Source organism: Taurulus bubalis (assembly GCF_910589615.1).
Source record: "Taurulus bubalis genome assembly, chromosome: 10".
Taxonomy (NCBI): Eukaryota; Metazoa; Chordata; class Actinopteri; order Perciformes; family Cottidae; genus Taurulus; species Taurulus bubalis.
In genome coordinates, this window is record NC_136598.1 from 4,226,147 (window position 1) to 4,250,340 (window position 24,194).

The 24,194-nt window shown below is 43.8% G+C and overlaps 2 protein-coding genes across 3 annotated transcripts; both read right to left on the bottom strand.

The window, feature by feature from the left end:
• Positions 1-278: 278 nt before the first annotated feature.
• znf296 (zinc finger protein 296) lies at positions 279-9,247 on the bottom strand. The gene is made up of 3 exons (XM_079224657.1): positions 9,131-9,247; positions 6,672-7,016; positions 279-3,239 (listed from the first exon to the last, which is right to left on the bottom strand). Exons 1-3 carry the CDS (start codon positions 9,180-9,182, stop codon positions 1,447-1,449), a joined length of 2,190 nt encoding a protein of 729 aa, XP_079080783.1. The 5' UTR covers positions 9,183-9,247; the 3' UTR covers positions 279-1,446.
• A 780-nt stretch (positions 9,248-10,027) lies between these two features.
• Positions 10,028-22,902, bottom strand: clasrp (CLK4-associating serine/arginine rich protein). Of its 2 annotated transcripts, XM_079224986.1 has the most exons (21): positions 22,796-22,902; positions 21,346-21,485; positions 20,455-20,552; positions 19,428-19,529; positions 18,535-18,614; positions 18,269-18,353; positions 18,037-18,170; positions 17,544-17,640; positions 16,935-17,013; positions 16,779-16,852; positions 16,643-16,684; positions 16,293-16,556; positions 15,466-15,831; positions 15,200-15,379; positions 14,283-14,322; positions 12,399-12,459; positions 12,210-12,268; positions 12,044-12,090; positions 11,869-11,960; positions 11,645-11,669; positions 10,028-10,742 (listed from the first exon to the last, which is right to left on the bottom strand). In XM_079224986.1, exons 2-21 carry the CDS (start codon positions 21,442-21,444, stop codon positions 10,670-10,672), a joined length of 2,097 nt encoding a protein of 698 aa, XP_079081112.1. In that variant the 5' UTR covers positions 21,445-21,485; positions 22,796-22,902; the 3' UTR covers positions 10,028-10,669. The 2 variants fall into 2 exon arrangements, 1 of the variants encoding a protein (XP_079081112.1); XR_013771073.1 differs by lacking the exons at positions 10,028-10,742; positions 11,645-11,669 and having other exon boundaries at positions 11,873-11,960; positions 14,279-14,322.
• Between the last annotated feature and the right edge of the window lie 1,292 nt (positions 22,903-24,194).

A 24,194-nucleotide genomic window follows, 5' to 3' on the forward strand; every position in this document is an offset into this window, starting at 1 on the left:
AGTCATCACAGTAGTCACACAAACGGTGGCAGCACTCGACTTGACAACTTTGACCTGGTTTTTGTTGAGCTAAATGCGCAGGTTCCTCTCCCTTAAATTGCGTTTCTTAAATCCTTGTCGGTGACACACCTGCCAAAAGCATGACGCAGTGATTATGACCTGCGGAGCCATGCTCTGGACACAAGATCACAGGACAGAGGGTTCAAGTAGAAGTGTCACCTGAGCGCCCCTCCCCCTCCCCCTCCCCCCAATATCTACACACAGACAAACAAAGACATTCACGCAAACTCACCCAAGTGCTTCCCGCAAAACTCCACCAATCAACTAGCTATCCTGCACCTCTCAACCCTGTTGTTCAGCAGTTACACAATTCCCAACATGCAGCATCCATAAATTAGGAATAATTCAAAAACAGGAAACAAAAACTGAAAAAAAAAGGAACAGTTACAAATGGCTGCAGAACATGCACGAGCTTCAAGCAGTCCGGCACTTTACAAATGTAAACAATGAAAGAGGAAATACCATCACAATAATGGGTACAAATAGAGAAAATAATACACACTCGTGTCACACATGTAGGTCAAATTGCAGTTTTTTTTTTTATGCATAGAAACAAAATCATGAAAAAAACAAAATAACATCAGTAGATGACACATTAAAGTTATTAATTCACATTTATAAAATTAGAAAAACAGAACATCATCCATACATACTGTCACAAATTACAGGAGCACAACCTTGCCAGGCTCCTGGAGCCCTGTAAACATTACGTAAGTGACAAGTGTTGTGACAACCAAGCGCCTTTAAAAAGAGGAGTCTGAGAAACTGCAGGCGGACAGTGTTTGGATTCCTTTCAACTCGTGTCTGTTGAAACGTTTCTAGTCTTTAAAAGGTCTTCTCAAAAGAAAACCAGCAACCACTAGAAAACACAATATGACCTTCCTCCGTCTGCTGATGCTGAAGATATATTAATATCGTTCTATTGCGAGGCTTTTTTTTTTTATTCAATAGAATCCCTTTACTATATTTTCTGGCAGTTAATATCTGTCTCCACCTGTCCGGTCGCCCGCCAGAGAGATAAATCACTCGTCTTTTGCATCCTGCACTGCAACATGGTGATCGGTTTCCTGTGTCTGTGTGGACTGTGGCGGTTCACTTCCTGTTCAAGAGCTCTGGTAATCTCCCTGCTGAATGTCATGGCCTTGTTTTTGCTCTGTGGTCTAAAGAACTGGAGGCACTTAAGTTTCAACCAGCAGCTTTGCATCCAGTCGTGAACAACGTGGCTGCTGTGTGCCTCGGCGCTGGTAGAGAGGACGGGACTGCTGCTGCTTCTTTAAACTAGATTTCACTTTTACTCCATTGATGGGACTAATTATTTTTATTTGAGGGGCGTCTTAAATCCTATACAGTGCTATTTTAATGTCAATAAGTGAACGAGAACAGCTTTCATGGCGCAGAAGTCAAAGCTAAGTTCACCTCCGCGTTGCTCTCAGGTGGCAGATCAGCAGCTACGACTGGGCCGCTCTCCACATACTCTGCATGGACTTGCCCCACTTCTAGCTCCATGCTTGTCACCACATCACTCTGAATCTTTCTCTCCATTTCTATCTGATCCAAACTGGCTTCATCCTCCTCCATTTTCACCACTACTGCGTCTTCGTCAGCTTTTATGGCGGCCAGCGTGTCTGCGGCGCTGGCCTGTGCGTACGCTCCCACGCTGGCGTGACTCAGGCCGTGGACTTTCTTCAGGTGTTTTTCCAGAGTTGCGTAAACGGTGAAGGGTACCGAGCACAGTTGGCACAAGAAGGAAGCCTTGGCTCCCTGCGCGCCGTGGGTCTTCATGTGGCGCGTTAATTTAGAGCTCTGAGCGCAGGCGTAGTTGCAGAGGCCGCAGCGGTACGGCCGTTCACCTGTGTGGCTGCGGCGGTGCACGGTCAGGTTGCTGCTGTTTCTAAACTGTTTACCACAGTACTCGCAAGCTTCATCTTTCTTCTTCTTACCAGTTGAACAAGCAGGAGTGCTGTTGTTGTTTCCTCCTCCGCCGCCGCTGACACCTCCTACACTCCTCCGCTCATTCTCCCTCTGCCACTCCTGCACAACCTCGCTGACTTTGGCTGAGCTCCACTCTGTCTCCCTCTCGATGATTTCCCCCGTTTCGTTCTCCCACTCTCCGATTCCTCGCACTCTCTCGCCCATCTCCGGCCGTTTGGGCGTGCAGTTTCCACTCGCGATGCCGCTCTCGCCGCTGCCCCCCGTCTCTCCACTCTCCAGTGAGCCTTCAGATGGGCTGGCGCAGGGTGAGGTGTGCCGAGGCTCCCCCGGCCCCTCTGCATCCTCTTCCCCTCCCTCTGCCCCCTCTCTCTGCCGCTGGTACAACCTCAGCAGCTCCCGGTCTGGCGGTCTAACCTGTGAGGTCAGCAGCATCAGGCCTGAAGCTATGGACGGGTGTTTTGGAAGGGTCAGGTCTAACTCGGGACCCTGGGCTCTCACTTCTGCACCAACCGTTTCCTTTCCCATGAGGATTCCAGCTGGCTGCATTTGAAACCTCCCTCTCATCCCATGCCTCCCTACATCCTCCTCAATCACGACCATATCAACCGACTCATACCCGATTCCTCCACCTCCAGCCACCATGTGATGGTTCCTTAAGTGCCGGGCCAGTTGGCCACTCTGGCCGAAGGCTTGCCCGCACACTCCGCAGTGATAGGGCCTGTTGCAGGAGTGAGTCCGGCGGTGGGTGGACAGGGCGTGGATGGACTGGAAGTTCTGGTCACACAGCTCGCAGTGGAAGTCAGACTGGAGGGAACTGGTCTGAGGAAAGGGAGAAGCTGTTGGTGGAGAAGGGGACGGAGACAGCATCAGGCCTCCGGGGGAGCTGCCGGTGTTGTTATTCCCCTCTGCGAGCTCCCTGAGCCGCACTGAAAAGTTCATAGCCTGCATGTTACTGGAGGAGGAGGTGGAGGTGGTGTGTGTCTGACGGGAGCGACTGAGGCGAAGGGTGGAGGGCTGAAAGGCGGAGGCAAGGGCTTGGCTCAGGTGGCGAGGGTCCAGAGTGGCTGTCGTGGACTTGTGCTCTTTAAGTCCTCCTCTTCTTCCTCCTCTCATGTCTGCATCTTCCTCCTCATCCTCTTGGTAGATGCTGAAGGAGTGTGTGTGCTGAGCGTGCTGTAGGAGCACCCATGCAGATGGAAACACACATTCACACTGCTGGCAGGTGAAGTAGGAGGGCTCCATATTCACTGGAAAACAAAGACGGACAAAACTGAGTTAGTATTTTTGATTCATGATAGTTAGTAAATAAAACAAGTGTATACAAATACATTTCTTGTCTTTTGAAATGTCTCCACTTCCACTAGGAGTGAAACAATGAGGTCGATTTTTTTGGCCACTTTGGGTGGCAGAAAAACAAGCTGTGAACATCGGACCCAGCAGATGCACCAATTTGAAATTCAAGGTGTATTTGAGTCCACCTGATGAATTCAAGTCACCCTCTTTTCGCTCCATTTGTGTGTTTCTACCAACTCTGGAAAATATCTGGATCTTTAGCTATGTTCACTAGCTACTCGCTTAAAGTGTGTCAGTCTGGTTGGTGCTGAGCTGGTAGTGTAAAGTGTGTTTTTAAGAGTAGCTGCCAGATACAGCCCAAATGATGTGTCAAATAATCTAAAGAAATGACTTAGAAGACACCATAAAGTTATAAAAACAGAGTAAAGAGCATGATAAAAGCCACATTTACCAGAAGAAAATGAAGAATGAAGTAATGTCAAAATAAGGAAAAAGTGTGTGGGAAAGTATGACCCTGAGCAGAATAGAGAAATGGTGATGCAGAATCAGAAAGACTAACAGAGAAGCAGTCGTGTTGCAAAGTACATCTGGAGATATTTTTATATGTGGATAGCTTTGTCTCCTAACTGAGAGCCACTCTCCAATTAAGCTGCAAATTGCTAATTAGCAGAACGTAGAAAATGAACGCTTTATGCAAATCAGGCACTGACTCAGCCTGCTTGACAAATGAGGCCTTTCTGCATAAATCAAAATTGGAGAGAAGATCCCCAAATTGAGGGGGAAAACAGTTCTTTTTTTTCTTTTTTGGAGAGGTTCAAAGCAGACTCTGGTATAAGCCTCTTTCATGTTTCCTCAAGTCAAATCCTTCTGTATTTTACTGGAGGGGGGGAGGAGAGTGAAGATGAAAAAGAGAGCAACTGTTTCTTTCTCTTTTCCCCCCTCGCCCGCCCTCCCTCTGTCTGGAGACGAGAGGAGCTGTGGTGTTCATGTCCTTTAACCTAGCCTGAGGAGAAACCCAGGAGAAGTTGAGATACTTCTTTTAAAAATAGGGTGAAGAGTGAGAGCAGAAAAAGAGAGAGAAAAAGAGAGAGAGAGAGAGAGGTCAGGGCTCAGGAGATAAAGAGAAAATGAGATAAAAAAGATTAGAATGTAGTACGGGGGGCCAAGAGACACCACGGAAATATGTCACCCCTCTGGATTGTACTTGAGACCCATCCTCCAACCCCAGCCCTCCTCACCCCTCTACCCCTCCCCAAAAAAAACCTCCAAATTTTTCCCTGAGGGGGGGCTTTTGTCTCGGGGTCCTGGAGTGAAACACAATACCCAGCCGGTTTCTCTTTCCTTCCCCTCTCTCCCCTTGCTTTCTCTTTTTTTTTTCTGTCAGGATTCCCATTTGGCCTGGGGTAGCACTTGAATATTAAGCAGAAGCAATAACTACTAATTAAAAATGCAGATTGGCTGGGAGCACTAACGAGCAGCAGGCAGAATCTATTCTCCCTTGGGAGGCAGAGGGAGGAGAAAAGAGAGGAGGAGGAAGGTGGGGGGCGAGAAATTGAAAGAGGGCAAAGCGAAAGTGTGTTGAAGATGGGGGGGGGGAAGAAATGAGGAGGGGGGATGTTGAGAGGAGGAAAAAACAAACAAGGAGAATAAATAAAAAGGAATGAGACAGATGCACGCCGCTCTTCGGTAATCCATCCCACTCTCTTTTCTCCTCCGTCCTCGCCGCTTTTCTCTTGAATACAGAAAATAGACGGAGGACCTTTCAGTTGTGGGATAGCTGCCGTTTCCCTTTCAGTCATCTCAGACGCTCAGTTTCTCTCCCGTGAAAAAACAAGACTTCCTACTACTTACAAGGCTGCCGGATGTCCAAATACAACTGTCCCTTTGCTACACCAGCATACGAGAACTCAAACTTGATGTCGCAAACTATACAATCTTGGGAGATAAAAACACTAAAAGCTGGTAAAACGTATGTGCCAAGTCCAAACGGGAGATACATTTGCTTATAAAACTTTAATCCAAACTTATCCACTTTTTTATTATTCACAAGCTGTCATGCTCTCTCCCCCTCGCCTCGTGCACATGCTAGGTTTGTTGGATAATCCTGCGGGCACATAATTACCAAACTTGTGCGTTTTCTGACTGTGAGTGAGAGATGAAAAACAGACTGAAATAGAAAAACAAAGAGATTGTGGACAGACGGAAATGGTGCGTTCACCAGTCCCCTGAGCGTTACACAAAGGAAGGAACTGCTAACGTGTGTGCACATGACAGAGGGTTTCAAAAGGGGCACTAATACCTATATGAGTGTGCAGCAAGATGCTGTCAATCTGCAATCATTTACAACATCTTGCTGCACTCTCCCCCTTTTCACCTCAGATACAGCATGACCTTCAAATATATCTGACCTTTGCAGGAAAAATACAATAACTCTCCTCCATCTCAAACACATTGTTAGCCACTGGACGTGAAAAAAAAAAAAAAAAGGATTGTAATGAGAATTCATGAATTGCTGATTGACTTCCACCGTGACATCATATTTGGCAGGACCATCACGGTGTCTGCACTTCTTCTTCTCTCAAAGAAAACAGCAGCAGAAAAGGCATGAAGAAAAAGACCTTTAGGAAGATCACTTCGAATGTCAGACACATGGAATGAGAAGAGCGGGATGGCTTAAGACGCGAAAAATGTGACAACATGAGAAAGCGATGCATAAGATGAATAAAAAAGAGGAAGGAGGAAATTCCCAGGAGCTCAGGTGGCTTGGCCCGGGGCAGAACGGAGGGAGATGGCAGAGGAGCTGCACATGATGCAACGTCCTCCATTACAGTGTCATGACAGCCAGGAGAGCTGCACACACATCGTCACATTCACTCCTCCACACACTGTGGTGCACGACTACAACCAACAGATGCCTTTCCACAAGAACCAGGATGGCCTTAAAAACACTGAAACATGCTCCTGTGCTGGTGTTAGGAGGACGTGGTTTCAGTCTCTGTTGTCCAGGGCGCAGTGGAGGACAGAGATGCAGAAACATGTTTACCTGGCCATTCCACCTCAGAGACTGACAGTCAGGGAAATGGGAAGGAGCTCAGGTGCTCAGTGTGGAGCCCTCGGGGACCCTCGGTACCCTCCGAACGCTCCTGACGCCTATCCTTTCCACACAATTAGCCTGTGCGTCACTAACTCACGCAAGTCTGCTAATGGCAACGGCTAGCTAATGAGCTGGACTCGGGAGGGGGGAGGGGGGGAGGAGGGGGGGAGACAGTTGTTAAATGAAAAGAGGGCGGTTGAAAAAAATGAATTTAACAAAACAAAAAACAGAGTCACTAATTAGCAACCTGCCTTCCATATATTTTTCTTCTTCTTCTTCTTCAAGCACTCACCTGCTTTGCCGTGCTCGGCCTTCACCTTGACGCCAGGCTCCTCCCTCAAGGCGCTGCCCCCTCTCCTCAGCTCGATGAAGGCTGGCCCGAGCTCGCCGTTGCCGGTGTACTGCTGCGCCCGGTTGGCAGGTGAGGGCGGCGTTGCGTTGGCGCTCGGGTCTTGGTTTCGGGAGCGGCAGTCTCCCTGCTTGTGCTGGATGAACGCCAGGATGTGGGCGAGGGGGAAGGCCCGGCTGCACTGGCCGCAGGTCAAGAGGTCACGACCCTCGCCAGGAGCTTGGACCTGTGGTGCAGGAGGAGGCCGCTCGTCTGAGCAAGTGGTGCCATTCGCCATTTCTGTGACATCTGACAAACATGACATGCAGAAGAGGGAAGAGAGACAATTCAGTTACCAGCAGAGACTACATTCTTCTTACCTACTTTTACGGTTTAACAGAGCAACAAATTAACACAGACGGACACACAAGCAGAGCTCATTGCCATCCATTTGTCACCCTTCTCTTTCTACAGCTGATGGGTGTAATCATCTTTCACATGGAGCGTAGATAGTGGGCAGTGTCGATCAAACAGGTCCATAGTAGAGAGGTTTCTCTCAAACATTTAGCTGCCAACGAGTGTTTGTTTTTCTTCACTTTTACACACATCACTTTATTTTATCTCCAAAATACTCTCTCTCTTCATGAGTTAACAACCCAAAGTGGCAACCGTGCTGTTAGACCTCAGTGGAACGAGCAGGCGTGGTGATCGAAAGTGCAAGTTTCAGTTGTGAGCTCTAAAGCAATGAGGCCAATCTGCTCAGCCAATACTGACCACTTCCTTTAACCAACCTAAAAGAGATCCGCTCTCTGAGGTCGCTGCAGAGACGCCCAACTGTCCATATAGCCCCAGATTAACATGTGACAATCACTATGTGCAGGTAGAGTTATTGATTTCAAAAAGAAACATTATGACCAAAGCTTTTACTATTTTACTCACAAGTACAACGTGCCCCATCAAGCACAAGCAATGAGAGTTTCTCAACAGGAAGTTGATTGCAAAATTTAAAAAAAATGACTGAAGGTGTTTAAGATAAGAACAGCCCCTAGGTTTTTTTGTTTTTGTGTGCTCACAAATATGTACAGGACAGCTCAGCTCATCTCATTCAACAACCTGTATGTGGTTAGCAGGCAGCACTTTGAAATGCTGCAGGTGCAAGCAGTGGACACAACTTCAACCAAACCCAGAGTCTGAGTCAACTTTGGTCAATTCTTAAGAAAGGCTTCCAGCTCAGATCAGGTAAGAAGAGGAGGAGGAGGAGGAGGAGGAGGAGGGGTCAGTATTGCTTAAGGCGGTCATGGGCACACCTTGATGCCTCGACTGGATCACCTGCCCCGGCTAACATACAGGACAGGTACAGACAGTACAGTCTGGAGTTGGATCTTGCCAGTTGTTACTAAAAAATGTCACCTTTCCTGTTTCAGGGCTGCGCTGTTTGTGCAGACTTGCAAGGCGCGGTCTCTCGACACTCACGCACGCACGCACACTTGCACAGAGAGAGAGAGAGAGAGAGAGAGAGAGAGAGAGAGAGAGAGTTGAGTCAGGACCTGTGGTCACACCAGACACGCACCACTGGTCTCCAGTAGAGAACTGTAAAAAAACAAATGTGTTCAAGTTTCTCTCTTATTTCCCTCCACACATCACATGTTCCTTTGTGAGCAGCACTGTTGTCTTTATGTTTGAACAGTCTGAATGGGATCAAATAGAGAGTCTGAATGGGATCTATTCTACATTTTTATTCAGAACATTATTTAACTGTCATATATATATATATATATATATATATATATATATATATATATATATATATATATATATATACATACATACACACACATACATACATACATACATACATACACACACAATTAAATTATGTTCTGAATAAAAAATAACTTTAAAAAAACAATACATATATAAAAAGCAAGGAGGTTGGAGCCAGTCCCAGGCCATGAGTGAAACTGCCCCAGACAAGCCAGAAACCGACCGAGAAACTTGATCATGGTCCAACGTGGATATATTAATCATCGTGTTCGGACCTGTAGCCTCTGAAAACAGCGTGCAAAAAAACCGGTCCTTCCCCTTTGAGCATGACTGCAACAACAGTACACAAACATGGAAGGAATATGAGCCCTTCTTTAAATATTTCTTAAAGAGATTAAAATACATCCACATTGGCATGATTGAAGTATATGTATACACAAATATAATTAAGATCCTCTTGGGATGATTTTTTTTCCCATGCTTGTAAAAATTAAAAATAATAACACCAATATAATTTGATAACTGGCGGCACCGCAAACTGAAACCATGCGTGCAAACTGACTGTGACATGAATTAATTTCAATTTAATCTGAAAACAACATCACATCCGCCTCCAAGCGACTCCAGCGTGCCCGCGCGGCGCGGCTCCCCCTGCTTACCTTGAATTGCACTCAGGTGCTGCGGTCTGCTTCCAACTTTGCGCCTGGACATCGCGTCGAGCGTCTGGCACCTTCTCCTTGGTCCCAAACAACAAAACCCTCCAAAGCCAAAGTCCGTCTCCTCCGAGAAGTTGACCGAAAGCCAGACGGCGGGGACCCGCTGATAAGACCGACTGCCCGCTGCCTGGACCACACTGAGCTCTGAAGGCTGCGTTCAAGTTCACGCGTCTTCCCCCGCAGCGAGCGGAGGGCGAAAGGGGCATGGGCGACTGCAGGCGCCGCCCGCTGCGACGACCCTGACCCCGCCCTCCTCGGGTAACACACTCCGCAAACAAGCTCGCCTATCACTTTAAAGCTCTCCCCTCCCCGTTTAGAGTTAGTTTCTCCCCTAAACAAGCGTTTGCTGTCGGTTTAAATTAAGGTTTTCGCATCAGATAGTGGAAATCCACATGTAGTTTCTCCCCCAGCAGCTCAGAGGAACTACCCGGTTGATTTCCCCACAAGTGTCTCCAAAGACAAACTACAAGAGGAGCACGTTTTTCTCCTTTTCTCGTTGACCAGCTGTGACTGCTTTAAAGCCACAAACACAGCAACATCTCTGGAAAATGACCCAGAAGTGAGATTGTCATGGACAAGTAAATGCACTGAACCACCTTTCGCTGCAAAACCGAGATTTGTCGCCACCTACTGATATAAAATAAACTGCAATAAGTCAAACACTTCAGAGCATATTATGATGCATGTCGCATTGTTGTGACCTACATTTGATCAAATATTTAAGGTTTGCAGGACAAATGCAAAACCAAAATATCTAGCTAAACTATGTATTTGGGTACAACCTGTAAAAGAGATTTTAGAGGGGGAAAAAAGATAGGCAAATCATTTCAAAGTGTGTTTTATTGGTTGTTCTGTATTTTATATTCATTATTGAAAACAAAAAAGCCATTTGCTGCTGTTAACCGGTTGGCAGAGGACAGAGTATAAAAAGAGGAGAGGATAGATTGAATTCACACATTAACTTCATTCTCTTTAATAAAGAAGTTTTGATGGATGTGTATAAATATCCTGTACATCAGCTCATAAAAACTGTTTAAAATGGTCTTTAGTGCGAGTGTGAACATTAAAAAAGAAAAAGAAAAGCAAGAGGAGCATGTGAGGTAAAAGGTGAGATATTGCTTAGTATTATGTACTTTGAAATAGAGAAGGTCCGGTCAGGCAGAAAAAAGGAACATGCAGAAGAAGAAACCAGAAACTCTTTTAATAAACCGGCAGTCTCTTTACAAGATGAAGCAAAAATGAAAAGGGCAGATCCAACTCTGCTTGGCTCAACCAATCGGCTGCGTAGTTCGTGAAACTAAAAGGCATCACATTCAAAATGTTATATTCTGTAGACACACACACACCAGAGAACATGGTAAAGGGTTGTGTCACATTCAGTCCATCTCTTCGTGTTGCAATAGGCTGCTTGTTTGACAGTATGTGCTAATGACAGGGTTTCGTACTGAAGGTGTAGTACGGTGCGTCCATGTTCTCCACAGCTCAGTGCCGGTAGTGTGGACTCCGGGACCGGGAGCTAGACCGGGAGTTGGAGCGGGACCTGGACCGGGACCTCCTGGAAGAAAAATGCACAATAAGCAGTATGAAGGTGAAAGCAGCACAGGAGTCATAAATACATATGCAAGTGCCTCTTTTATGTCTTAAAAGCCTCAGTTCATTTTATGGGTGTAAACTTAGTTTCTGAACAGATCACAATTGAATATAAACACACATTACTGATGTAAACAAGCCTTTAGCAGCAGCATTCAACATCAACAGGTTTAGACTGAGTTGTTAAGTGATAATCTGTGTATTAAAGAGCTCCTTATATTTTGACCACTCATGTTTTTACGTGACTAAGAAGTTGTGCCTTTAATGACAGTTAAGCTTAACATAGATTTACTGAATAAGAATAGACTTTAGTCTCGATTTAAGAGGCACGTGAAGAAAAACGTAAGACTTTGGGTCCCACAAACTGAAACTAAGACAAGCCAGTCAGTTTTTTTGAGGGCTGCCAAGATTAGAAAACCTGTGATTCAACAAGGCAGTCAAATTCCAAACCACTTCCTCAGTCACATGCAGGCTTGTTGAAGAAGCCACCCACAGTTTGAGAACTACCTTCGCAAAGGTGAACCATATTTTTCTTGCAAGCCAATCAGAGCAAACTGGACTTTTTTGGCTAGAGGTCTTAAAGTCTAACATGGAGTGTTTCAGACAGAGTGAACACAGGTATATTCAGACAGACAATATAGGAGAATAATGCGTTTTGTGAACGTTAAAGGATGTAAACATGTATAAAAAAAAAGTATAAACCTGAAAAAGAGCATATGTCCCCTTTAAACAAAGAAAAAGCCATGTAGCATGTAAAGGCACTGTGATGAGCTGCCTTTGAGAGTGTTTGTGCATTAATGTGAAAAGACTCCCATAATTCATTCTGCTTCATCAGAGCGCTGTAGATTCTTGTGGCTTCTCACATACCTTCTGTGCGAGTTGTGCTCTCGGCCTGAGGACAGAGACACAGAGACACCATTAAACAATATCATGGCAGAGCATTTTAAAGTCTAAAAACCTGTTGGAGCAGAAACAAAATCAAGCAAGTGAGACAGATAATGTTTTGGTTGCTTCTGTTTAAGCGTACAAGACTGTACACACACTATATTAGCTCCATATGGATTTTTGTGACCAGAAAACTAAAGTCTTACCATATTTGGAAGGAGAAGGAGAAGGCGAGTGGCTCTGTCGCCCGTACTGTCTTTCCCATTCATCCCTCTCTTTCTCACGTCTCTCTCGCTCCCTAAACGCACAGCCTCTGGGTCAGACGGTTGCAACACACAAACACCAAACAGTCCACTGACACACACACACACACACACTTACTTCATGCGTATCTTGCGTGCCATGGCTCGTAGCTCTCCCTCCCGCTCCTGTAAAATAAACACTCAGCAATGAGGAGAGATACAGGATGACGGAGTCGCTGTCTGATATGATCTACACACACACACACACACACACACACACACACACACGGAAAACGGACACACACCTGTCGTTTGTTTTCCTGCTGCACGATCTTCACCTGAGCGGCTCTTTTATCCGCCTTGGCTGCAGGACGGGAAAAAAAAAAAGAAAAAAAAAGAGCGATGGAAATTGGGGAGAAAACTAACTTTATTTACTGCATAATGTGACAAAATTCCCAACAGATGCCTCATGCACCCTGTTCAGTTGTGCTCACACTGCTTGTTGAGCGCCTTCTGCATCCGTAGCTTTAGCCGCTCCTGAGGGGTCATCTTGGGCTGCAGGTGACACAATTGTGTTAGCACATCATTTCAGAGCCTGACAAAAGTGTGTGTGTGTGTGTGTGTGTGTGTGTCAGCGTAAGTGTGTGTGTTTAAGAGAGGATCAAAGGCCATGCCGTCATTCAATTATGATACTATCACCTTTATGTAGAGCAGCTTGTGGAAATAAAAAGGCTGCAGATTCAATAATTAAGTGTGATGTTTGATGAGTCAACAAGCCGACTGTGTGTGCGTGGTTGTGTGTGCGTGGTTGTGTGTGCGTGGTTGTGTGTGCGTGCGCGTGTGAGGAGAGAGGCAAACTGCTGCTGTAGCTCAAAGCTGCTACATAGTATAGCTTAGAAGCAGGACAGGATCCAGTCACATAAACCTTTACACTTAAATATATTTATAGTATGAACTCCCGGCAGGGAGATCAAGGGGAGGGGGGCACCGGGAGGAGGACAGTGTCAAAAAGTGAAACAAGAACAAGTTCAGGTTTGGTGAGTTTGGAAAGAGCCAGTGGCATTTTGTTACGGACACACCCATCGCTGGGCCGTTTGAACCCGGCCGGGCAAGAAAAACGGCAGGTCACAACACTGCAGAGAACAAGATTATTACTTCTACTCTATTCGTCTGTTGGAGAATATTCTAAACTTCTCTTCTTTGCCAGGAAACGCAGCGAGCAGCTTGTTCAGGTCTGCAAATGGTCAAGAATGTTAGAATTTAACAAATAAATGTGTTATTTAGTCTCAAAGAGATAGTCTGATATTTTGGGAAATACAAATATTCCCTTTGTAGTCGAGAGTTCGAGGAGGAGATTGATTCAACTCTGTCTGTTCACTGTATGGAGCTACCATGAGGAGGTAGTCATCTTAGCTGAGCGTGACTGGAAACAGAAGCTCAGTAATTTACACGTTATTTGCTTTAGACATAGTCTGGCACACAACCCCCCATAAAAAAGTGATTTTCATTTTACACTTCAGTTTTATACGGATTCAAGAAACAAGATATAACATGTTCATTAGTGAGCTTCCTAAATGCTGGAAAGCGTATTTTGTTACTTTTGAACAGAGGCAGGCTAACCGATTCTAGTCTTTGCTCTAATCTATGCCAATTTACTGCTCCCAGTGGCTTCATATTTAGGCTACAGACAGGAAAAAGTCCAGCTACTGGTTTAACTGTAATCTCCATCTGTTCGTGGGACAAAGCATTTCAGTTTTAGTAACGCACTCTGCTGCTTGTTAAAACAAGCCCAAAAACGGCTGTCCATAGCACGCCCATCTTGTTTTTCAGAGATTAAATCAACCTCTTGGCCAATACTGATTCACAAGTTGGAACAAGACACATGGTCAGTAATAAAAAGAAGAAATCTTCTGCCTCTCAGAGCCATTGATGTGTGATGCACAAACTTGTATATGCGACTAAAAACATATACAAAGACGCTGCACTCTCTCACGCATATGTATTCATGCATGCACAACCCACACTAAAAGCAAGACAGTAAAGACTTCACAGGGCCCTAAAATGTTCCCTCCATACAGAGATGGCAGCATTAATTCAGTCTGTCATGTCTCAGTGTTGGCAAGTTCACATTCTCCTCAGCCAAACACTTGAGAAGGTGAAGAATACTGGAATGGAAATTGCAAAATAGATGACAGGCTTTGATTGCAGTGCATGTCCACTTTGCGAAATAAAAAAATAAAAAAAATCACATCATTTTATTTTCTGTGGGCAACAATGGCTTCTACATCCCAGTCTGGTGGACAACCATGTCAGCCTGTCAGGGATGAGGGAGGCGTAGGCTTTAGCAAGAAACCCAGCTAGATCAAATTCTTACTGACTTTGGCAGCTCCCGTCTCTTTACCACCCGGAGTATCAGGCCTGGAGACAGAGACAGAGAAAAGACAATTAGCTGGGGTGATGAAGACATGACTGTTTCTTCATCATGGTATACATAAAAATACATTAAAAACATGATAATGCATTCCTACATCATTCCTATGGCCTGATAACACTGTAGGGCTCTATGAAACAGGTTCAATTATTTACTCCAGATTCTGGGCTTTCCATTTAAACTTTTACATGGAAAGTTTAAATGTTTAAGAACATTCAGAAACATCTAATTTAACATTTCATCGATAGCAATGAATTTGATTGAACAAAACTAAAATGTTTTCATAAAAAGATAGTCAATACAGTTATAAAACAAGGCGGCCTTCGTAAAATAAAGTGCTCTAAATTTAGCGGCTGGTGTTGAATTCCTCAGTTTTTTTGGATGACTAACAGGCGACCCCTCCCCAGGTTTTCCCCTCAACATGTGCTCTGCCCTCTCGTTGGCTGTAGCTCCACGACGGGTCAGATCTTCAGCCTGCTAGGTGATCCTTTGAGCAGCGAGCGCCGAGCCAATGCCAACTTGCCTCTGATCTGGGGCTTTTGTCAGAAAGCTCCAAAAGCTTTCAGCGAGTATAAAAATCAGGCTAAAGTCGCGTAGTTTGAATTACGCGAGCCGTCTCAGAGGGCCTCTTGGACATGACTGTGTGGAGGATCTGAGCCTCTCTCTCTGTGAAACACTGACACAGAGAATAGAAACAGTGCGCCTGTAAATTAAACTTAAATCATAGTGACAGTTTTTTTTTCTGTTCATTGGCGCTGGGAGGAAAACACTTATAATGGTTATGATTTTCATTAATTGCATGCACATTTTCCCAAAGAGCACAGGATCACAGTGGATGGGTGTTCCCAGCAATGATCTTCTTACTTTCTTAGCTTGTCACGGACGCTGTTGGTAGGCAGGTCTCCTCTGTGAGGGGAGGGACTGTGGTTGAGGTGACTCGGCGACTGAGAGGGACTGCAGCTGCCGCTGTCTCCCCTCCGGTGGCCTCCACTGCTCCGACCCCCTCGCCTCAAACTTCCCCCCTGCCGTGAGCTGGAACGGGACCTGACAGAAAACCGAAAGAGAGCATGTGTCACCGCCATGTATGTTGCAAAACAATCACTAACTCAGGAGACACCGAGGAGCCTCACCTCGTCCGTCTGCGTGCCGAGTATCGTCTCCTGTCTCGGTCTCTCTCTCGCTCCTTCTCTCTCTCTCGCTCCTTCTCTCTCTCTCGCTCCTTCTCTCTCTCCCTCTCACGCTCCCTCTCTCTGTCGGTGGACCGCGATCGTGTCCGTTCTCGTCTCCTCCAGGATGCGGCCCCTCCATTCCCTCCTCTGCCCCGGGAGTGAGATCTGGAACGCCGTCTCGACCGGGATCGAGTCCGGGATCTGCGCCCGTCCTTTCCCCCGCGTCCGCGTCGGGTACGCCGCGAACGCGAGGAAGAGCGAGAGGTGGACTGAGATGAAGAGCGTGAGGAGGAGGAAGGGGAGCGACTGGAAGAGGACCTTCGTCTCCTGGACAAACAGAGACATGCAGTTTTAGTGCCAGCACCAGCCCAGCACCTAGCCTATTTTCATAATACTTTGTTTCTTTTCTTCTTCTTTTTAAATCCTGTCACATGCTGGACTTTGTAGACGGGTATAAATAAGCAAATATCAAAATATCATATACTTGCATAGTACATGATTGCAGATACTACATAATATACTCGTTGCTTTGCCATTATCTGACATGCACAATCATAAACTAATCCAACCTCACCCTTTTTCTATTAGTACATGCAGAATAAGTCGATTTGTTATTTCAACAGCAACATTGTTACTTGATCAAAAACTGGGATCCACCTCACCTACCACAAAATCAGTATTTCATCGACAGTATTCTTTCTGCCTCAACAGCTGTGGTCAATTTAACAGACAAAAATTCAACTGTGCGAGGAAAATAACTAATGGAAGGAAGACGGAAAGTTACCGACCGGGAGCCCCTGCTATGACCTGCAGGGTGTTGCAAGCTGGAGGAGACGTGTCCAGAGTGAGGAGCGCTCGTTTGTTTTGTTGCTGCTGCGGCTGCTGCTGCGGCTGCTGCAGCGGAGGCAGCTGTAGCGGCGGCGGCGGCGGCTGCTGCTGCGGCTGCTACCGCTTCATCGTCGCTGCCTCCGTAGCTGGTGATGAAGGTGATCTTCTCTGGACCAGGAGAACGGGAGCGTGACCGCGACTCAGAGCTAGACTCCGACTCTGGCCTGAAAGAAAGATCAGAAAATTAAAAGTTCAGATATAAAAACACAGAATCCACAAATCAAGAAAATTAACAAAATATTCAACTCACCGTTTATAGGGATCGTATGTTGGGCTGTCTCTCCTTGCATAGCTAAAAATACAGGAGAACAATGTTATTAGTTAAACATGTTTTCAGGCAAGTTGAATGTTAATGAGGAAAACCCAGGGAAAAGAACATATTTTACCTCGGTGGGCTGATCTGTCGACCTTTTAGTCTCTTCTCTCTGAACTCTCTCCTTTGTCTGCGGGAACGGCGGCCCTGAAATGATCAAATGTGTCACTTAAAATGTTTTAAATACCAGTCACATGACACTCATACTTCTCAGTAGGTGTTATCTTACAGAGTACATGGCCTTCTCCGCCTCCAGAGCCTTGGCATGTTTGATGGCCTCCACTTCCTCCTTGTCTTTCCTCAACATCCTGTGAAACAACAATAAAAAAAACGTGTCAACAAAGTCAAATTTGTAGTTGCATATTTGTATTTTTAACTGCACATTATGTCTGAAAGACAGTAAATCAATTGCCTGAGCCCGTAAACGCATTCACAGAATTTCTTTGAATAGACTACATTGTTCACTGCAATGATGCAACATTTCCCTTCAAGGAACTGTATGACTCTTGTATGTTTTTGACTGATTTAGGAGTTCAATGCCATGGAGCTCAATGACGTTGTGGCTACAAGAACAAAAATAAGTAAAGTAATTAAAATGGTTTTGCTCTTCTCAGGGATTTATGAAATATCAAATAATAAAGATGCCAATTGTACGAGTTGTTTTTGTAGTTCACATCTGCTCATCTAAAGTTCTAACTAAACCTTTTGTACATGAGGTCACTCATCCCTGAATTTCTTATTTCTTTGTAAATTGAGAAATTATAAAAGCAAGAGAATCCAAACTTAAAGCCTTTGCTTTAAGTTTGACACATGGGGATATAAATCACTGATATTTTACCTAACAAAGTCTCCTTCAGCCATTCCATATGGGGTTGCCATTTTGTTTACGTCCAACACCTGTTCCTGGTTCAACTCATCAACATCAACCTCCACATCTGCACACAAACACAAAAACATGTAATAATTTCTAGATGTACTACAAACTGACTGATTAAGACTAAATAGGTCAGTAAACAATCTTTTTTTCCTGTGACTGAAACGGAGTAGATTGACGGAAATGTTCAATATAGTCTCATGACTGAAAAAAGACTTACGCGTTAACACTAAAACTATACTAGCTTTAGTCAGTGAAAACCCAGCTATGTTTACCTTTGACTCTAATTAGATATTAATACCTACCAAACTTGAGGTTGACTACGGTACATATGATAAAAACTAACAAAGTCTAAAACAAACATTTCTGCTCAGTTTCTGAATAAGCTTTTTGATTAATCTGAAGTATTTATTTTCCTGTTGCGCAAGTCTCATTCGTGTCAAAACCATTTCCTCACCAATATCTGGGATGCCTTCATCCTCTTCAGATTCACTCTCTGAATTGTCTTCATCTTTGTCCGACTCGGGGTCTGGCTCCGCCACAGTGCTGTCTTCATAAGTGTAACCAATAGTTGCCTTCTTTTCAGCCAGTCTGCACAACAGGAACAAAGATTTAGAAATGCAAAGCAAACCCAAAACTCTAAGAATCATTGATTCAAATGCACTTTGAATAACATTATAGTGACATACTTTTTCTTCTCGTCCTCATTTGGTTTCTGCAGTCCACCGTAGAGCTCATCCAGGTAGATCTGGTACAAACACTGCTCCTCCGAGACTGTAGGACAGCAGGGAGTTTAAGAGCACAACACGACTGCAAAATATACCCACTGAGGGCCGATTAACAGACATATTCTAGGCACATTAAGACCACAAGCATTAACACAATGTAATGCTTGACAGGGTGCAACATGAAACCAAAAGTCAAATGAAATTCTACTTTTTTTTGTGATACTCACTGTTTGCAAAGTCATTCTGCACTAGGCCTCTGTATCGCTCATAATTGCACTTTCTCTCCTCCGCCTCCTGATCTGGGGTTCTGTACGCACAAAGAGAAGAAGGTTGTTGTGTATTTTAACCACTTTAATGAGCATTGTTGGCTTCCATTTGAACCTGACACATTTGACACTGAAGCAGTGTAGAGGGTGATCCGTTAAATAACTTACTAACCGTTTTTTTTACATACAGTACCAACTAGAGTTTGGATCACCACTGGTGGTATAATGCACCAATATAAGAGTAGAGTAGGAGATGAAGAGATATAGATAAAAAACAGAGGTAAAACTTTTTTTTTTGAAAGGTTTATTTTATGTTTACCAAGAAATGCATTTAACAATTATTAGCCTCATGATGCACTGAGAATTGTTTAATGTAAAAACCATGATTTTCACAATGAAAACGTCACAAGAGGCATTTAAACTTACAGACCAAACAAGGCAAGAGATTGTTGCATACTACGTGATACTATTAATTTACATCGAAGTATAAAGCAAGGAATCTCTCTCCGTCTGTCCACGTCATTCGCATTATATCTCCAGAACCGTTCATCTCATGAATCACATTTGGCAGAGCCGATTGCTGAGAAAAGCCGAGGATATTCCGCGTCAAAGTTGGTGCAATTTGGAAATGCAACACGTTCAATATAACACGTTAAATATTGACAACCTTTGAATAAACAAGCTATAGCCCTCTGTAAATTACGGTACTTTCTTGTCACCATGACTTGTGTTCTCCTTTAATCAAGTGCCCCAAAGTTCGTAATGTAGAATAATCTGTGAAGAACACGTGACTATTTAAAATGTTCACGGTAGACAGATTCTGGATTAAGTGTGACATTGGGTGTAAGACTTACGATGTGCTGAGCAGTGGAGGTGTGTAGGTGGGGATGTAGTCCAGGTGAGCCCTGACATCAAACCTGTCAATCATGTTGTTGGCATCTCCCTGCCATGGCATCCTGTTGACAGAGCAAGAGGGATATCCTGATCAGCAAGATCCTACAAGCACTGAGCATCTGGGGCAAGTTACAGAACGCATGTTCACCAGATAAACCAAGCACGTCTTGGTTAGTCAGTCATTTTCAGTTAATTCGGTTCTTTAAAAGCAAATTCAACATAGTTCAAGCTCAGTTACTATAGCAACGTAAACTGAGAAACTAACCTGGTCGGAGGCAGGCTAAGTGTCAGGTGTTGCTTAACAAGAGTTCCTGTAACACCGACCTGACGGGAAAGCATTGATTTCATCTCTGACTTTCTGGAGCGGTGCCATGTTCTTTGACTTCCTTGACAACGATCAGTCAAAGTAATTAAAGTTCGTACAAAACCTACTAAAGGTTTGTATTACATAATTATTGATAGCTATATAAATAGTTAACAATATATAGATAGATAGAGATCAAAACTAAGTATCTTAATCCTATAATAATGTTGAAAAATGTATTGGTTAATGTACATTAACATTTGCTGATGTTAAGGCTTTTAAAAGCTACAAGGTTTGTAGCTTTCATTAATTTCACTTTCCCTTCAATTTAATTGAAATAAAATAATGTATAAGTACAGGTTGTCAGTTCTTACTAACTGTTTGACTCTATCGTGCCCAAGATTGAGTTGGGTTATATCAAAATATTTTATTTTCATTTACGAAAACTGTTCCCTGACTCTTTATTTGACAGTGTTTCTCATCATCTGAGTGGACTGCTGCACTCGGGCTGCTCAAGAATAGTGTGCACACTCAATTATCTTGACCATTTCAACCTGAAACTAATTTGAATTGACCTTGAGGTTTAAACCCCATTTTTCTTGGATTGCTTTATGGAATGGTCCATTAGAGTGTATGCAGTGTGTGTAGTTAGTGTGAGTGTGTGCACACACACACACACTCACATGTTGATGGGGCTCTCCGCAGCCATTGCCACAGCAGGATCCAGATGGATCTTGTAGGCTCGGCCATGAACCTGGAGAAACTGAGCTGGATCTTTTTTCTGTTACGACAAAATGAGAAGCAGTCTGAAGACAATACACAGTGGCATCTTGTTATTAACTAAATAAAATAACTAAGCAAACTGTGAAATATATTATACGGCATAAACATTAAACTCCTCAATTCAACCCACAAGGACAACATATGCTTGTGTGTGTGGTGCTTTACAGTGTCTAGTAAAGTGGGGCCAAACTTGGCCACAAATCTTTTCTTTATTGTGCAAAATGCTGATGCAAGGGAGTTAATTCAGAGAGAGTTGTATTCATCTGTCATCTTAGGTCTAGATTAGGCTCCATGTCGACAGCCAGAACATAAACCAACTAGCAGAAATAGAAAGCTAGCAGGAGGTGAAGGAGTCTCCGCCAACGCATCAGCCTACTTAAAGCTCAAACCGGTGCCTCAACAGACAGAACAACCGAGGCAAGATCAGGAAAGATGAGATCTGGAGCACATAACTAGTAAGAGCTTTTAATGAAAGGTGCAGCATAGAGCATGTCTTCATCGGAGCAAGTAACGGTAGTTGTCTTGTAGACGTTTAAAGTCTCTCATTACTTGCATCTAGCCAATGCCACAGCATATAAATATATGCGCGTCATTAAAATAACATTTTCAATACCCCAGCATTTAAGACAGGGAGAGGGCAGTGTTGCATTGGGCTATACTCCAGTTTTCACCTTTAAAAAGAAAGCCAACACTGAAATTGGAGGATCAGGTTCGGAAGGATTGGAGCAGAAATCATATTCAAGCGTCTCTACATACACCGCTCAGGTATATTGATGATAGAATTCGCTTACGATCTTCTCGTAGTACTCTCTCCGCCGCTCTCCTCGGCGTTTGTAATCCACCATCATGCCACGGAGCTTGCGCTCATGTTTGCGGGCCTCTTGCCACATGACGGCTCCGCTGGGGGTGGGGGCGCGGCGTGGCACGGCTGCTGTAGAGAGGAAGAAACATGGGAGAGAGGAGAAAGAGCACACAGGGAAATGAAGAAATGAAGGACGAATTCGGATAGGGAAGAGGGGGAGAGTGAAAATATAAAAAGACTATTTTTCGTAAAATATTTATTTGACTGAGACAAGCTGCCCAGATAGAGCTCAGAGAATACTGCACATAACTTCTGGTTCCCACACCATTTCTTACCAAAAGAATAAACCATGATCCACAACCAATACATCTAAGAGCACAACAAAGAGGCTCAGAATGTACTTGTGTTAGTAATACTGCGGGACATTTTGCTTAAACAAATCAGTGATTTAAGATATATAAAATAAAAAAATGAAAGTCACACACTGAACTACAGTAAAGTCAAGTGTAAACTCATGTAATTTTCACTTTAGTCGAAAACGTGAATCAATCAATTGATATGAATCATTCATTGATATCAAAAGGAGGCCTATACGTTATTTCCATATACCTACTGGTATGCTATCCTTGTCACTCAGCTCAGACTAATAATTGTAGGCCCCGTCTACAGCTCATATCATAATATCTGGCGTTGCAGAGGGAAAGTGGCATTCAAGCTAACAAACTACAACTGTTACTTAAATACTTGTTTGCACATTACTGCCAATACTTTCCTATATTTTCAATTTAAGAATCAATTTAAGGGTTCAATACAACCACCGTTGGTGACTGTATATTAACAGCAGTTACTGTATATAATCTACGTTATTTTAGTTAATCTCCTCTCAGTTTTGCCACAGCATCATTTGTGTTTAGTAGATCAACATTACAGGAGCAGCTACACTGACTGCAGCCAATGAGCTAACAGAGCAAACTAAGGTGGTCTAATCGTATTTCATTTACAATCCTTTATTAATCCCACAGTGGGAAAATTATTCTCTGCATTTTACCCATCCTTAGTAATTAAGGAGCAGTGGGCTGCTGTGAAACGGGGACGATAGTTATAGCTAGTCATCAGGCTCATTTCAGTTTCACAAGAGCACTGTTTGTGCATCGTTAACTTCATTTAACTCGGATATTAAAGCACACTTCATATCAATATTAGGACTTCCAGATGTCCAACACCAGTCTTCTGAATGAGAGGAGTTTGATGACTGCGCGTGCAGCAGCGGGCCTTTAACGTTAGACCGTTAGCATCACAGCTAGCCTAGCTTAGCTTTAGTTTAGCTCGTCTTCAAAGACGTCAGGAGCAACGCGAGCATCACAGACTCGTTAACGCCAACAAGACACCACATACCGCTGCGCAACGCCTTCAGTGTGGCTGTACAACTCACGGCGTACCTGTTTTACTGACCACCAACACACACTTGGGTTGTTTTCGATCGGCCGAGGGCGACGTTAGCAGAGTGTCACACACCTTCTTCTTCTTCTTCGTCTCATTCGTCTTGTATTTCTTCTTCTTTGAGTTTTAATGGCGGTTGGCAACCACATTCAAGGTGCATTACCGCCACCTGTTGGACCGGAGTGTGGACCAGAATCAGGACCAGAACCAGAATTAGAGTTAGAATCGGAATTAGAATTAGGATCAGAATTAGAATCAGGATTTATTATTCCTGATACCTTTAAAAACATATTTAGAATATTTCGTATGCTCCCTAATGTCTGTTTTAGCAAATTCCAGAGAATAAGTTAGCGTTTTTTTGTTTTTTTTTGCAGTATGTTGGAAAATCTTCAAGACCTTCACCAGCTGAAACATTCAAGAACATGTCAGATATACATAAATACATTCATTATTAATTCAATGATGCAATATATATGACTCTGAAATGGGTCATTCTGCATGATAAGTGCCTTTACTTTTAGTACTTTAAGTACATTTTGATGTTAATAGGTTTCTTACTTCAGTAAGAGTTTGAATGCAGGACTTTTCTTGTAACGGACTTTTTGTACTGTGGAATAGGCTACGACTAAAGATCGAATACTTATTTCCTCATTGGTCAAAACATGTTCATTCTGCAATCATATTGTAAATATACTTTGGTTCAAAGTAGCCTGTTATTCCCAGGAGTTGACACATGTTCTTTGGTTCTGTTTACTCATGCCAGTGCTCGATGATATTTGAAAGATATATGAACATTTTTAATTCCTCATGCCAAATACCTGTTTACAAATCACTTGATTGTGATATTAGAAAGTGAGAATGGTAGCACTTGTCATAACCAACACTATTTAAAACATGTTAGGGGTTTTAACGGCTGCGGCCACAAGATGTCCCCGTAAAACAGGAGAAATGGCCATACTTCCGAAGTCAACCTCACTTTTAAACCCTGGTCTAATGAAATAAAATGCGAACAAACAGTATGTTTGACATAAATTATGCTGCTCCTTCAAAAAAGCATGCTATTCTAACAGTCTACAGTATTTTGTTTGCAATGGCTCTTGTATAAATGCTGACATTTTGATCTCAAAGTCAATCATTGCTTAAACCCCAGATTACCCTACTTTTCTACTACTACCCACTGGCTGTCAGGAGAGTCAAAGAAAGACACTAGACATATTCTGTTTCAAAGAGGAGTTGACAAACTACCTTGTGTGAGTCTGCCGTTAACGTCAGGTCATGGCGTCAAAGCTGGAGGGGACAAACTTACGTGCAAGTATCAGCTGCATCACTGGGGATATATAAGGTATTGAGATGAACCATTTTGACTGAGGCAGTCAGCGGGCTGCTGCCTGACATCCT

Bases quoted from the DNA above. Each gene is read 5' to 3' on its own strand.
- znf296 (XM_079224657.1), bottom strand. From the start codon at position 9,182: ATGTCCAGGCGCAAAGTTGGAAGCAGACCGCAGCACCTGAGTGCAATT. The intron at 7,017-9,130 runs GTAAGCAGGGGG...CATGTTTGTCAG, and splicing joins GCACCTGAGTGCAATTCAAG to ATGTCACAGAAATGGCGAAT. The intron at 3,240-6,671 runs GTGAGTGCTTGA...TTTGTTTTCCAG, and splicing joins GGCCGAGCACGGCAAAGCAG to TGAATATGGAGCCCTCCTAC.
- clasrp (XM_079224986.1), bottom strand. From the start codon at position 21,444: ATGTGGCAAGAGGCCCGCAAACATGAGCGCAAGCTCCGTGGCATGATG. The intron at 20,553-21,345 runs GTAAGCGAATTC...TTGTCGTAACAG, and splicing joins GAGAGTACTACGAGAAGATC to AAAAAAGATCCAGCTCAGTT. The intron at 16,685-16,778 runs GTAAAATATGTT...CTGTATTTTTAG, and splicing joins CGACAGATCAGCCCACCGAG to CTATGCAAGGAGAGACAGCC.